This window comes from Panthera uncia (genome assembly GCF_023721935.1).
Source record: "Panthera uncia isolate 11264 chromosome B3 unlocalized genomic scaffold, Puncia_PCG_1.0 HiC_scaffold_1, whole genome shotgun sequence".
Lineage (NCBI taxonomy): Eukaryota > Metazoa > Chordata > Mammalia > Carnivora > Felidae > Panthera > Panthera uncia.
Window position 1 is genome coordinate 74,758,320 of NW_026057582.1, and position 16,056 is coordinate 74,774,375.

A 16,056-nucleotide genomic window follows, 5' to 3' on the forward strand; every position below is an offset into this window, starting at 1 on the left:
TTTTTTTTTTTTTTTTTTTTCTTTCCTTCCCCTCCCCCATGGGTTTCTGTTATGTTTCTCAGGATCCACATAAGAGTGAAACCATATGGTATCTGTCTTTCTCTGTATGGCTTATTTCACTTAGCATCACACTCTCCAGTTCCATCCACGTTGCTACAAAAGGCCATATTTCATTTTTTCTCATTGCCACGTAGTATTCCATTGTGTATATAAACCACAATTTCTTTATCCATTCATCAGTTGATGGACACTTAGGCTCTTTCCATAATTTGGCGATTGTTGAGAGTGCTGCTATAAACATTGGGGTACAAGTGCCCCTATGCATCAGTACTCCTGTATCCCTTGGATAAATTCCTAGCAGTGCTATTGCTGGGTCATAGGGTAGGTCTATTTTTAATTTTCTGAGGAACCTCCACACTGCTTTCCAGAGCGGCTGCACCAGTTTGCATTCCCACCAACAGTGCAAGAGGGTTCCCGTTTCTCCACATCCTCGCCAGCATGTATAGTCTCCTGATTTGTTCATTTTGGCCACTCTGACTGGCGTGAGGTGACATCTGAGTGTGGTTTTGATTTGTATTTCCCTGATAAGGAGCGACGTTGAACATCTTTTGATGTGCCTGTTGGCCATCTGGATGTCTTCTTTAGAGAAGTGTCTATTCATGTTTTCTGCCCATTTCTTCACTGGGTTATTTGTTTTTCGGGTGTGGAGTTTGGTGAGCTCTTTATAGATTTTGGATACTAGTCCTTTGTCCGATATGTCATTTGCAAATATCTTTTCCCATTCTGTTGGTTGCCTTTTAGTTTTGTTGGTTGTTTCCTTTGCTGTGCAGAAGCTTTTTATCTTCATAAGGTCCCAGTAATTCACTTTTGCTTTTAATTCCCTTGCCTTTGGGGATGTGTCGAGTAAGAGATTGCTACGGCTGAGGTCAGTAGCTCAGGGCTGTTTTGTGACCCAGTATATGATCTATCTTGGAGAATGTTCCATGTGCACTCAAGAAGAAAGCATATTCTGTTGCTTTGGGATGCAGAGTTCTAAATATATCTGTCAAGTCCATCTGATCCAATGTATCATTCAGGGCCCTTGTTTCTTTATTGAGCGTGTGTCTAGATGATCTATCCATTTCTGTAAGTGGGGTGTTAAAGTCCCCTGCAATTACCACATTCTTATCATAAGGTTGCTTATGTTTATGAGTAATTGTTTTATATATCTGGGGGCTCCAGTATTCGGCGCATAGACATTTATAATTGTTAGCTCTTCCTGATGGATAGACCCTGTAATTATTATATAATGCCCTTCTTCATCTCTTGTTACAGCCTTTAATTTAAAGTCTAGTTTGTCTGATATAAGTATGGCTACTCCAGCTTTCTTTTGGCTTCCAGTAGCATGATAAATAGTTCTCCATCCCCTCACTCTCAATCTAAAGGTGTCCTCAGATTTAAAATGAGTCTCTTGTAGACAGTAAATAGATGGGTCTTGTTTTTTTATCCATTCTGATACCCTATATCTTTTGGTTGGCGCATTTAATCCATTTACATTCAGTGTTATTATAGAAAGATACGGGTTTAGAGTCATTGTGATGTCTGTATGTTTTATGCTTGTAGTGATGTCTCTGGTACTTTGTCTCACAGGATCCCCCTTAGGATCTCTTGTAGGGCTGGTTTCATGGTGACAAATTCCTTCAGTTTTTGTTTGTTTGGGAAGACCTTTATCTCTCCTTCTATTCTAAATGACAGACTTGCTGGATAAAGGATTCTCAGCTGCATATTTTTTCTGTTTAGCACACTGAAGATATCGTGCCAAGCCTTTCTGGCCTGCCAAGTTTCAAAAGAGAGATCAGTCACGAGTCTTATAGGTCTCCCTTTATATGTGAGGGCACGTTTATCCCTTGCTGCTTTCAGAATTTTCTCTTTATCCTTGTATTTTGCCAGTTTCACTATGATATGTCGTGCAGAAGATCGATTCAAGTTACGTCTGAAGGGAGTTCTCTCTGCCTCTTGGATTTCAATGCCTTTTTCCTTCCCCAGTTCAGGGAAGTTCTCAGCTATAATTTCTTCAAGTACCCCTTCAGCATCTTTCCCTCTCTCTTCCTCCTCTGGGATACCAATTATGCGTATATTATTTCTTTTTAGTGTATCACTTAGTTCTCTAATTTTCCCCTCATACTCCTGGATTCTTTTATCTCTCTTTCTCTCAGCTTCCTCTTTTTCCATAACTTTATCTTCTAGTTCACCTATTCTCTCCTCTGCCTCTTCAATCCGAGCCGTCGTGGTTTCCATTTTGTTTTGCATTTCGTTTAAAGCGCTTTTCAGCTCCTCGTGACTGTTCCTTAGTCCCTTGATCTCTGTAGCAAGAGATTCTCTGCTGTCCTCTATACTGTTTTCAAGCCCAGCGATTAATTTTATGACTATTATTCTAAATTCACTTTCTGTTATATTATTTAAATCCTTTTTGATCAGTTCATTAGCTGTTGTTATTTCCTGGAGATTCTCCTGAGGGGAATTCTTCCGTTTGGTCATTTTGGATAGTCCCTGGAGTGGTGAGGACCTGCAGGGCACTTCCCCTGTGCTGTGGTGTATAACTGGAGTTGGTGGGCGGGGCCGCAGTCTGACCTGATGTCTGCCCCCCAGCCCACTGCTGGGGCCACAGTCAGACTGGTGTGTGCCTTCTCTTCCCCTCTCCTAGGGGCGGGATTTACTGTGGGGTGGCGTGGCCCGTCTGGGCTACTTGCACACTGCCAGGCTTGTGGTGCTGGGGATCTGGCGTATTAGCTGGGGTGGGTAGGCAAGGTGCATGGGGGTAGGAGGGGCAGGCTTAGCTCGCTTCTCCTTAGGTGATCCACTTCAGGAGGGGCCCTGTGGCAGCAGGAGGGAATCAGATCTGCTGCCAGAGGTTTGGCTCCGCAGAAGCACAGAGTTGGGTGTTTGCGTGGAGCGAGCAAGTTCCCTGGCAGGAACTGGTTCCCTTTGGGATTTTGGCTGGGGGATGGGCGGGGGAGATGGCGCTGGCGAGCGCCTTTGTTCCCCGCCAAGCTGAGCTCTGCCGTCAGGGGGCTCAGCAGCTCTCCCTCCCTTTGTTCTCCAGCCTTCCCGCTTTCTGAGCAGAGTTGTTAACTTATGACCTCCCAGACGCTAAGTCGCGCTTGCTGTCGGAACACAGTCTGTCCGGCCCCTCCGCTTTTGCCAGCCAGACTCCGGGGCTCCGCTTGGCCGGCGAGCCGCCCCTCCGCCCCGGCTCCCTCCCGCCAGTCTGTGGAGCGCGCACCGCCTCGCCACCCTTCCTACCCTCTTCCGTGGGCCTCTCGTCTGCGCTTGGCTCCGGAGACTCCGTTCTGCTAATCCTCTGGCGGTTTTCTGCTAAAATTGCTTTTCTTAACTGGGTTGTGTGAACATGACACATCTATATAGATTTTGTTACAAAATTGACATGTTAAGACACATCATTCGTTTTCTGAATTAGAACCTCCAGGGACAGGGTTCAGGCAAATATAATTTGTAGAAAGGTCCTATTGATTTTGATAGATACTCCTAGTTGAGAAAGAATGTTATATAGCAATATTTGAAGTAAAGAAGTTAACTAGGAATTTGAAGAAGACAGAGAGCATATTATCTATGAAAGTCCAACCTATAAAATAAGAAATGTATATGATCTTCAATATAATGTATTCATTAAACTATAAGTATTACACAATAAACTATTGAAAGTAGAAATCTGATATCAAATTCTAGTTCCTTCTCATGAAATAAGTGCCTATGATAATAACATAATAATCTGTTTCATTCTGGGGTACATTTGTTTATAAATGTTTTTACAATGTGTTGACTATACTGGTAATTTTCTGCATGTCTTATGTTCTTTTACATGAGGGCTTTTTTTTTTTAATATGGGTGATTCAGCATTTGCATGTGCATTTGCTCATAACCTATGTTAAGATAGTCTTTGTCAGTTGTATTGCTGAGAAAGTCTGCTTTTCCTTTAAGACACTAATATTTCTGCTTTGTGACTCAGAAATGCCTATATTATTGGTATATTCTATACTCTATCACACTCTGATCTGAGTATGCATTGTTTTGACTAGTTAACTCTGTTCTAATGCCTATGTTTTCAGCTACATTCTAGTAATTGGGAATTTTCTTTTGGACGGAAAATTAACTTCCAAATGAGAGCCTGTACTGAGAACAAATTATCTGCAGACAGAAGAACAAAATATCATAATGATGGAGGTAGTTTAGTATTCACTTTTGCTAGGTTCTCTGACAAGTACATGAATTCACTTTATCCTTACCACAGCACTATAAAGAAACTTCTCTTATTGTTACCTCTTTAAATATGAAATAATGGAGTCATGCAGATAGGAGGGGCCAGGATTTGAATTCAAACAGCCTGTTTCTTACCACTACCACATTTTGCCTGTTAACTACAAAATTATTTGTAATTGTCTGTTAAGCAAATCAATTAAGTAGCCTCTGTACTGAATGTTTTTGAGCTTCCTGACCCACCTCTGATTTTGGCTGCATAGAGTCCCTTGGGAGCTCAGAATCAGCCTGATGGCATCCCTTCCCCCTCACTCCACACCCATGTGTTGTTCTGCTTTCTTCCCAGGGCATTTTCTGAAGTCACAGCCGCTGGCTTAGCATACCAGCCAATACATTTTGGAAACATAAGGAGTAAAGGTGCAACCATAGTTATTTGATAAACGTTTTAGCCTCATGCCATTCAGATAGACACTTCTCAGAGGTTCTAGGGGAATCAATCCCTCAGTGATTACTGTAGCTTCTTCTTAGTCCTCATTCCTGTTTCCTGAATCTACTTCCCAATAAACTACCTGCACCCAAGGCCTTGCCTCAGTTTTTCTTTTGGGACAACCCCAAAAAGCCATTCTACTTTAATTGTGTTGGAAACAAATAATTGGTAAACCACCTGTTAACAAAAGGATTTATTATCTGACAGTTAAGTTCACTCACTCTCACAGTAGAGAGATCAGTATTTCAAATGACTCATTTAATGCCCTAACTAGAAGTATATATACTTAAGCAATGTTAATATTAAGATCAGAATAGGTGAAAGGCAAGCTTTATATTTGAAGTGGGAGAAGAGTGATTGTGTGAAATGAGGCCGTATGAAGCTCCAGCAACCTGTGTGTTCCCAGGCACAGCAGATTTAGGAAAGTGTACATATGTAAGTGGAGGATCCGGAAATTGACCCATCTATGCTTATGTACCTCTTGGAAAGTCTTCATGTATTCCTATGGATATACAAAAGCCAGTTTGAATATTAATTCTTTAGAATACTGTGTGTGCATGTACACCAAAACTAAACCAAACCAAAGAAAAACTTAATCACAGGGTATTTTGGATGTAAATGAAAGAAATCTACTCTATGTCCCAAGAAAAGTCGAGGAGATCTGTTGTAAAAGGGCTTTGCCGATAGTAATGGGAGGTGACTTACATGCGGAGTCTGTGATTTCTTTTGATTTTGTTAAAGAACATGAAAACACAGAATTCATAAATATTCATATTCATTTAACATTTATTGCATGCTTTCTATGTGCAAGAGATGTCTCATTATCTCAGTAGAACCACACACTAATTATTCTCTTGTGTAGAAATTACCATTCCAATTTTAGTTGAAATTAAGTGACTTGCCAAATTCACATAGTTGATTGATGGAAGAATGAGTTCCTATCCAGACCTTCTGATTTAAAGTCCCATATCCTTTCAAAGACATCACAATGTAATTGAAAAATCTAGCTAGAAGCTGAACAGAAACATAAGGCTTTCCCTATTCCCACCACAGACACAAATGTCTCGTATTGCTTTGACTGAAGTTTTCCTTAACACTAATTTCTACCACCACAAAACCCAGGCAAAATTAAATGTTTCTTTCTTTGTGTTTCTGTGACAAATTGTATGTATATTGATAAGAACATTTATTGCATTTTATGGCGATTATCTTCTTACTTGTCTGTCTCCCCTACCAGATTGTTATTTGATGGGAGAGACTCGGTCTGAATTATCTTCCTAATTATCTTTATAATCCAGTGCCAAGCAAAGTGTCTAATATGGAGGAGGCTTTCAGTGACTATATGTCCAATGAATGACTGCTCAAGTGAATGAAAGTAAAAGGGTGGCCATTTCACCCATATCATACTAAACTAGATTATTTCACACTTCTGCTGGGTCTGCTGTCAAAGACTTTTAAAGACATTTAAAACTTTTCCAGAACTTTCCAGAGAGCATTTTTCATTTCCCTATTCCTAAGACTATAAATCAAAGGGTTGAAGAGTGGAGTCACCATTGCATAGAACAAGGTCATGATCTTTGGCATCAGGGTAGAATGGCTGGATCCAGGGCTCACATGCATCACCATAATCGTCCCGTAGAATAACAGCACCACGGACAAATGGGATCCACATGTTGAAAAGGCCTTATGCCGACTGGATGCTGAAGGCAACTGAAGCACAGCAAGTAGAACCAGGGCATAGGAGATGAGGATGAAGAAAAAGCTAAGGAGGATGATGAGGGAGCTTAGGGTATAGCTGATGAGCTTGGACACGGGGGCAGGAGCACATGAAAGGGTCAGCAGTGGTCCTGAGTCACATACAAAGTGGTCAATTGCATTAGGACCACAGAAAGGCAGTTGGGAGATAAGAATAACAGGTACCAGATACCAGAGAAAGCCACATACCCAACAGGAAATTGCTAGGTTGAAAGACTGTTGTCTGGTCATAACTGTAGCATAATGCAGAGGATGACAGATGGCAAAATAGCGATCAAAGGCCATTGCTGAGAGAAAGAAGCACTCAGTGGAGCCCATGGAAAAGAAAAAATATAATTGAAGGAAGCATCCAGTGAAAGAGATGGTCTTGGTCTCTGAGAGGAAGTCGATCAGTGTGTTTGGAACAGTGGAATTGACATACCAGATCTCCAGGAATGCAAAATTCCCAAGCAGGATGTACATGGGGGTGTGGAGATGTTGATCCCAAAAAACAGCACAGATAATGGCTCCATTTCCCATGAGAGTCAGGAGGTAGATGATGGAGAAGAACATAAACAGGATGACCTGAATCTCCCTGCTGCAGGGAAAACCCAGAAGGATGAATTCTCTCACTGACTCAGAAGAGGATCCTGATCCAGAGATGTTCATTTAGGATGTAATCTGTGCAGCAATGAGACATCACCATGAGACCAAATCCTAAAAACTGAGCATAACATACAATGTCCTTCATGATCTGATCTTTATCTACTTATTTAACCTCATCTCTTTCCCTGTGCACCTTTGAGCTCAATGTCCAGTAAGAATAGTTGCATTTCCACCAAATGACATGCTGTTCTCCCTACCTAAGGTGTCTTTTGCTCCTTCCTTCTTTCTATCTTTTTGCTTTTCTATCTCTTCAGTGTATAAGCTTTATGAGACAGAAGTTATGTTTTTCATTTCTATATTATCAATGCCTAGTGCAGTGCAGCCTCTATAGCCATGCCCACATATTTGCTGAATCAACATTAAACAAATGACTCATTATTTTTTTAAGCTAGAATGAATGAGAAGTAACATTCTAAAATCTCTGGTAGTTTTCTGCACTAAATAATTTACACCTTATACTTTGTATCATGGATATTTCTTTACATGTTTTAGCTTACCTACTAGACTATCAACCTCTGAGAATAGAGACCAACTGTTAAACATCTTTGATTCTTTTTCTGTATCTAATACATTATGTTTTAGGCCATATGTACTATGTAATTGTTAAATGAGTAAATCATTATACCTTCAGTTGAATCTTAATTCAGATTTCTATCTAGAAGCCCTTAGTCATTTCATGTATGTAGGGAAAGAAACATTCCATTAGACCTTGAAGCTGGGAGGGAAGTTGTAGGGGCAGATGAGAGTAAGGGCATACTACAAAGGGGAGGTAGTAGACCAATATGGTATGTGATTAGAGTAACCAAATGTACCTGTTTGTCTGGAACTGTCCCAATTTTAGCATTGACGGCCTTGTGATTCAGGAAACCCATTAGGCCCAGGGAAGCAGGATGGATGGTTAGTCATCCTATTTGAGATCCTGAAGTGGACCCAGCCTACACTAAAAATGTATATGCACTGGTTCCTTTGGGTCCTATTGAAGCCTATTCCTTTCAGTTGTCCACAGAGAAAAGGGAAAGGTTGTAAATATGACCTATGAAAGTACTGAGAAGATACCTGGGAACCATAACAAGGAGCTGCCCAAATTGCTTTCCTAGGACTTCTCGATGTCTGTGCCATCTGAATACTCTATTTATCAAATACAGCTACATGACCAAGGTCCTAGGGTGGGTAGATGTAGCCCTGATACATTTCTTTCCCTCAAGACTAAATTACTCAGTAAAGCAGCGCTATGGACCCAGAAGATTTTCTTTGAGAAACTCTGCTTTTCTCTGGTCTTGTGGCCCACTTCAGACAGTTGCCACTTCAATTCATATTTCTGTAAAAGTATTATTAAAAGAAAAGTACTCCATGAAGCCCAAGAAGAAATATAACTGGAGGAAGCAGCCAGTGAGACAGATTGACTTAGTATTTAAGAAGAAATAGGAGTTTGTGTTCTGATCTAGATTGAGTTGATTATTTCCCCAAACATTTAATGATCTGGTTTCTCTGGCCAACCTAATGAAGAAAATGTATAGCAACTCAGGGAAGAGGAAAGACCTGAAATAGTGTGATTTGGTTTCTTCACTTAAGGTAAAGAAATACTTCGCTCTTCCCAAGGAGTCTTCTGGTGTTGGTATTAAGTATGTTTATGTCTGACATATCCTGTAGGACTTTTAATTTCTCCATGCCATTATCTTGGTTTGGCCAGGTTTTCTGCCTGGGTCTGCTTCTCTCAGCTTGCAGTGATATCATAGGATCTATTTTTACCAGATAAAACCATTACTGTGATTTTCCCAGCTGTGGCTACTCATGAGTTAAATATGTATGTGTGTGTTTACATATATATACACACGACATGAAGAGCCAACATTAGTTTTAAATGCATTTATGAAACATCTCAAAACTGATTTGCTTTTCTTAATTTCATAACCTGCTAAGACTTCCTAGTGAATGGTATTTGTATTGTGACTTTGTCTTCAGTGCTATGTCTCTTTGGAACCCTGGAGTGATGTGTACATACAGCTCCTAAAATGGAATCAGGGAAACAATGCTTTCAGTCTTGTTTAACATTATCTTCTATGAGTTCTTGTCATAACTGACTCTTGTTTTCAAAAGAGCCTATCTTGGAGTTGTGAAAAAGCTAGAAAAATTAATGTTTTAGAAAGCTGATTCATCTATACTTACCTCAGTTAGTGGCAAACACCACGACTTTGCCAGGAATTAAAGCTATTTGGATTTTGTCCTTCAGATCTTTCATCAAAGATACTAAAAACAATAACAAAAATTAGGCTTATTTCTCTAGGGGAAAAAAAAAAGATAGGAGCATGATGCAATTTCTGCATACTGGTAGCTATGTCTGGGAAGAGTGGGTTAGCTATGTCCTTTCTTCTCAGTCTCAATTTTAGTCTCAAAAGTGTGGATTCCAAGACCTTCACTGAAAAACAAACTCTCTTTTGTTCAATTAACTGTGCAGTGGTTGCCAGAGTCTCATCAGGGGAGATGCCTAGAAGATGATGTGGGAAAGATATTGGAAATTGTTTCCAGTTTTTAATTTGGACGAAAGGATTCAAGTAACACCTACATAAAACATTTAATATAGAAATGGAGTTCTGGAGAGGACCCTATTCTCTATATATTTCTAGTCTGTATTTCCAGAGATTGGCTCCTTGTGTACTTTAAAAAGTGACTTCTCACCTCAGTAGTCCTTTGGTAGTCCTTTGGGTAGGCTAGTCTCTCAGGCCAGCATCTGCCTTTACCTTCTGTGGTTAGGTGTCTTTGGTAGAAGAACTAGGAAAAATAAATAGTTGTGTAAGATGAATATGTGGCTGTGTCTCCTGAACTCAAAGCTAATTATGAATTGTCCTTTACTTTGTAAAACCAAGGTTCCTCTAGGGAAAGGAGGCAGCCCTATTGTCAATCCCCAGAGAGATGTAGAAAAAAAATTTCTGGCTTATGAGGAAAAAAAAATGGACAGCTTAAAGACTGTGAAATATTTGTTTCTAGTGCAGGAAGTAAATCCATTATGGTACATTTTACATTTTTGGTTTTCTTCAGAATTAATGTCTTATTGTATTAGCTTTGTAGTGTCATAGCATGATGAGCTCTCTCAAGATTCTCTTAACATTCTTCTAAGCTTTTGTTTTTTTAAGTCTATTTATTTTGAGAGAGAGGGATAGAGAGAAAGAGAGTGCATGAACAGGAGAGGGATAGAGAGAGAGGAGAGAGAATCTGTCAGTGCAGAGCCTGGCATAGGTCTCGATCCCAGGAACCTGAGATCATGACCTGAGCAGAAATCAAGACTTGGATGCTCAAGTGACTGAGCCATCCAGGTATCCCTCTTATAAGCTTTTGTGTGTGCATGTACTTTTTTTTTTTTTAAGAATTATCCTTTTTTTGTTGAGTATAAGGGGCCCATATAATCATATTACAAAAATATTTCCTGTAATATGTTTCCTGTATATTTCTTTTTTTTTTAACGTTTTTATTTATTTTTGAGACAGAGAGAGACAGAGCATGAATGGGGGAGGGTCAGAGAGAGGGAGACACAGAATCTGAAACAGGCTCTGGGCTCTGAGCTGTCAGCACAGGGGCCCGATGCGGGGCTCGAACTCACGGACCGCGAGATCGTGACCTGAGCCAAAGTCGGCGCTCAACCGACTGAGCTATCCAGGCGCCCCTATTTCCTGTATATTTCTTTAAGATCTCACCATCTGACTGACTTTTTAGGGAATTTCTGGAATCAGGCATAGTAACAAAGAATAATCAAATTCCCATTTGTATTTGGCATTTGAGCAAAAAAAAAAAATTGAAGAATAAAACATTTATAGGTCATTATAGTGCAATGCGGGGATCTTTGAGCATCAAGAGTCAGTGTGAGTTAGAACCACAATATGTATATGGTGATTGGGAAGAATTACAAAAGGTAGAGTGAACAGGAACCAAGATATAGTTGCCCACTTAATAATTTTGTCTAGGATCAGTTCTTTCCATCTTAATGTCATCTGTGGTAGACATACCACAGGTTGTCAACTATTATCTTTTGTACCAATCCAAATGAAAATATGTCCATTTTGTAATGAAGAAATTTTTTCCAAAATTTGTTCACATCATGGTGGGGAATTGCCCACTGTGATGGAGATACTTTTATTAGCATCAAGTTTGCAAGGATATTGGAAATTCACTGGAATTTTCTTCTGCCTTAGTGAACAGTAACATTTGGCATGTAGATTTGTTTTCTGTGGTATTTAGATTCACTTTTTGCTGACACATCCCCACCACTGGGTTAGCAGCTGGCAGGCATTTCTTCTCCATAAAAGCTAAAGGTCAGCATCGTTTTTTTAACATCCATCCCTCCCATCCCTAACAGACTTCTTCCATCATGGCAATTGATTTCAACTTCTCTATTGTGTAACATCCACATCCAATGACACCAGGCAGATGTATAAACATGCTGATTAATGGATATTGGGATATATTTTTTTTTTGAGAAAAGATAACTATCCAGAAATAAAAATGAAAATATAATGAAAATTAAAAATTTATGGACAGGTTTAATAGTGGATGGGACAGCAAATAAGAAAATAAATTAACTGGAGACTACATCAGAAAACTTTCTACATTAATGCATTTTGAATAGACAAAAAAAAAAGAGAGAAAAATGGAAGAGAGGTTAAATATGGAAGTCTAACAGTTTAATTAGTAATCCTGAAGAAAGGAAAAGTCAGAAACAATATTTAAAGAGATCATATCTGAAAAATTTTTTAGATTTGGTCAAGCATAAAAAACTAAAACTTCAAAGAGTAAGTCCAATACATTCTAACACTGAAAATTAAAAATTCACACTCTACAAATTATAAACAATGGAAACTAAAGACAAAAATAATAGCTGTAAAGGAATGTCAAGAAAAATAGACTCTAGTTCCTGCCTTCTAGTTCTGTGACTTATTCACTCCATAATTGGAAGCCTGCAACTCCTAATCTCCTTTACCCATTTTGCCCATTTTCCCATCCTCCTCCCCTCTTTCAATCATCAGTTTGTTCTCTGTATTTATAGATATGATTTTTTGTTTATTCATTTGTTTTGTACTTTAGGTTCCACATATAAATGAAAACGTGATATTTGTCTTTCTCAGTCCAACTTATTTTATTAGCATAATGTTCTCTAGGTCCATCCATGTTGTTGCAAATGGCAACAACAAGTCCTTTTTTTGTGACTGAGAAATATTCCATTGTGTGTGTGTGTGTGTGTGTGTGTGTGTGTGTGTGTATGTATACCTATATCATCTATCTATCTATCTATCATCTATCTATCTATCTCTATCTGCCACATCTTCCTTATCCATTTATCTACTCATGGACACTTAGATTGCTTCCATACCTGGGCTACTGTAAATAATGCTGAAATAAATATAGCACATGTCTTTTTGAATTAATGTCTTTGTTTTCCTTGGGTAAATACCCAGTAGTTCTGTTTTCCACTTATCCTAAAGATATAACTCTTTGTGTCCCCCTTTGTGTGCTTAAGATGAAGAGTATTTATTATAAGGCTCCCATGTAGGGAAGACCCTGGGCCTTAACTTCTTTTTGCAAAGCTTCTGAAATGAATCCCTCATTTGCCCTGACACAATCCTGTCAGGGAAAATGAAGGTTTCGTGCTCCACTGTTTTGTTTATTTCTCTGGGTTCTGAATCACCCAAAGAATCCAGTGTTGTTGTTCCCTTCTATCTTGTTAGTTTTTTGATGCATTTTATCATTTTTTTTCTGTTGGTAGTAGGTCTAAACAATTTAGGTTTCTATTATTAGTAATTAAGGCAACTCTTGTCATTTCTACTTCTAAAAAAATCTTAATTTGTCCATTTCTCTTTGTTTCTACTGCTTTTACATTAATCCATGCTTAAAAATGTCTGATCTCTTAAAAATATCAAATCTAGGGGCGCCTGGGTGGCTCAGTCAGTTGAGCGGCCGACTTCAGCTCAGGTCAGGATCTCGCGGTCCGTGAGTTCGAGCCCCGCATCCGGCTCTGTGCTGACAGCTCAGAACCTGGAGCCTGTTTCAGATTCTGTGTCTCCCTCTCTCTGACCCTCCCCCGTTCATGCGCTGTCTCTCTCTGTCTCAAAAATAAATAAATGTTAAAAAAAATTAAAAAAAAAATAAAAATATCAAATCTATCCATTTATGCCTATTTCCTTTGCCAGTATCCTAGTGTAACTATTATTAGTTCTTTTCTGGAAGGCAGCCAGTTATCTGCTTTCCCATTTTCCTCTATCTGATCCTTCTAGAGTGATACTATAAAAAAATTTATGAAATAATTTCAGTTACTTTTTAAAAATTACTTCAAATTCTTTCCACTCTTTTTAGAATAAAGTCCAAACTCCTCACCATGACCTATAGGACTCTGGCTACCTATTGAAACTCATCTCATATTCCCCCTTGTTCACTGTATTTTAGTCACCGTGGTCTCTAACGTTGGTGCCTCTCACTTGCTCTCTATTACATTACCCTGTTTTTTTCATTCATAGCAGTTATCAAAATCTGCAATTATTTTATACCTTGTCTGTCTTTCATATTAGAATGTTTACTCTGTGAGGGACAGTGTCTCTTCTGTTCAAAATAATTATGAACTCAGTCATTAGCATAGTGCCTGGCATATATTTGCAGCATTATAAATAATTGTTGAATGAAAATACATGTTCTTTTTTTTTCTATAGGAATTTTTACATGTTATCTGTGTTCATATTTTTTTTAACCTATGGTTGGATTTGTTAACTGCAGCTGAAAGTTCTCTTTGTGTATGTAAATGATGAAATATTTTATCCTTCTTGTATGAGTGCTAAATATGTTCTTGTTCCTAGAAGAAATCTATATATTATATTGTAGAGCTTCTTCAATTTAATGGTGCTCTAATTCTAGTTGGTTATGGAGAATAAGTTCTTTCACAAATTTTAAATAAGGGAAAGAAATGAATTTCTAACAATTTAAATGCGCTAGCCTTTTAAGAAAAAATGAATAGCTTCTAACAGAAACTGGTAGCTCAGAAGCGTTTATATGTAAGAATCCAAGTTCAGGTATTCAGAATAATTCCTTGGACAAATCAAAAGGGCTGGTTAGTTTGGTTTAGAAGGAACTATAAGTTTTTCTTCATCATTTTATAATAGATTAGAATATAACACAAATTTACATTTTATTTTTTGTAAGACCACTTTGTTTTCACATAGGAAAATTGGTTAATATGAATTTAATAAACTTCATCTACTGGTTTTACTGATCAGATGAGCTAGCATTACTTTCAGATATCTAGCATTATTAAAAATGTAAAATTATGTGTTCAACCAAATTGAATGTTTTCTAATAAATAGTTTATAAATAGTAATTTTGTTGCTCTGTAATGTCATCTTATATATAATTTCCAATATCCTTTATTAACTTTAAGGCCTTGGACTAACACTAACTTTATAATTGATGAAAAATCTTTGGATACCTAGACAACTCTTAATAAGATAGAACACAAAAATATTGATTGTGAGGCCCAATTTTAATTTGCTTCTTATTTAAGAAATACAAAAAGAGATGCATGGGATTATAGGCATTTATGAAATGTATGCAATATGGTGATCTGCTGAGATGCTTGTGTGTGAAAGATATTCTCAAATATCAACTCTTCTGTTTGTGTTAGTGAGGAAATAGAAGTTAGTTACTGTCCTAGTTCTTTTGGGCTGCTATAGCAAAAATACCATAGATTAGGTGACATATAAACAAATTTATTTCTCATAGTTCTGGATGCTAAGAAGAGAGATGTAATAGAAAACTGCTAAATTGTGTTAATTTTCTTTTTAGTGTGGTAGAAAAGGTAATCCCAAAGGTTAAGATTGTGTTGCCCTTTAGGACATTAACCAGTTTACATATAACTTAGAAATTTTATTTCAATGTTTTTTTTTTAATACTCTATATGAAGCCACATTTTTATTTTTTATTTTTCGGTTTTTTTTGAAATTTATTGTCAAATTGGTTTCCATACAACACCCAGTGCTCATCCCAAAAGGTGCCCTCCTCAATACCCATCACCCACCCTCCCCTCCCTCCCACCCCCCATCAACCCTCAGTTTGTTCTCAGTTTTTAACAGTCTCTTATGCTTTGGCTCTCTCCCACTCTAACCTCTTTTTTTTTTTTTCTTCCCCTCCCCCATGGGTTTCTGTTAAGTTTCTCAGGATCCACATAAGAGTGAAACCATATGGTATCTGTCTTTCTCTGTATGGCTTATTTCACTTAGCATCACACTCTCCAGTTCTATCCACGTTGCTACAAAAGGCCAAATTTCATTCTTTCTCATTGCCACGTAGTATTCCATTGTGTATATAAACCACAATTTCTTTATCCATTCATCAGTTGATGGACATTTAGGCTCTTTCCATAATTTGGCTATTGTTGAGAGTGCTGCTATAAACATTGGGGTACAAGTGGCCCTATGCATCAGTACTCCTGTATCCCTTGGGTAAATTCCTAGCAGTGCTACTCCTGGGTCATAGGGTAGGTCTATTTTTAATTTTTTAAAGAACCTCCACACTGTTTTCCAGAGTTGAAGCCACATTTTTATATTATCTTTTGAACTGGCTTCATTATCCTGCTCTTCTTCATTAAGAGTTAAATATAATTTTTGACATGTTTTAAGCACCTTTTTGAGAATTTTGTTTATAACATTTAAAAAATTATATTTGACAGCAACAATTTATAAAAAATACTCAATTACTAGTCACAGCAGCTGTGTTTTCTGTATAAGATCCATACATAGGCACCAATTAGATAAGTTGCTTGAAGTATCATCAAGAGACTCGGGTATTGTAATGAAGGCTCTGTAACACCTTGAGGGAAGTGTTTCTGCTTCTATAGCTTGCAGTGCTAACTTAGTATTTATCATTCAGCCTTGCTTACTTCAGGA

The 16,056-nt window shown here is 38.2% G+C and overlaps 2 protein-coding genes across 5 annotated transcripts in view; one reads left to right on the forward strand and one right to left on the reverse strand.

The window, feature by feature from the left end:
• Window positions 1-16,056, forward strand: part of LOC125909756 (olfactory receptor 4M1) — a 118,631-nt gene that overhangs the window by 67,913 nt on the left and 34,662 nt on the right. The gene's annotated exons all lie outside the window — the stretch shown is intronic.
• On the reverse strand, window positions 6,221-7,144 carry LOC125909782 (olfactory receptor 11G2-like; the record flags this gene model as incomplete). Its single annotated transcript, XM_049613247.1, has 1 exon — window positions 6,221-7,144. A coding segment is annotated over exon 1 (924 nt), but the record flags the coding sequence as incomplete, so codon positions are not given.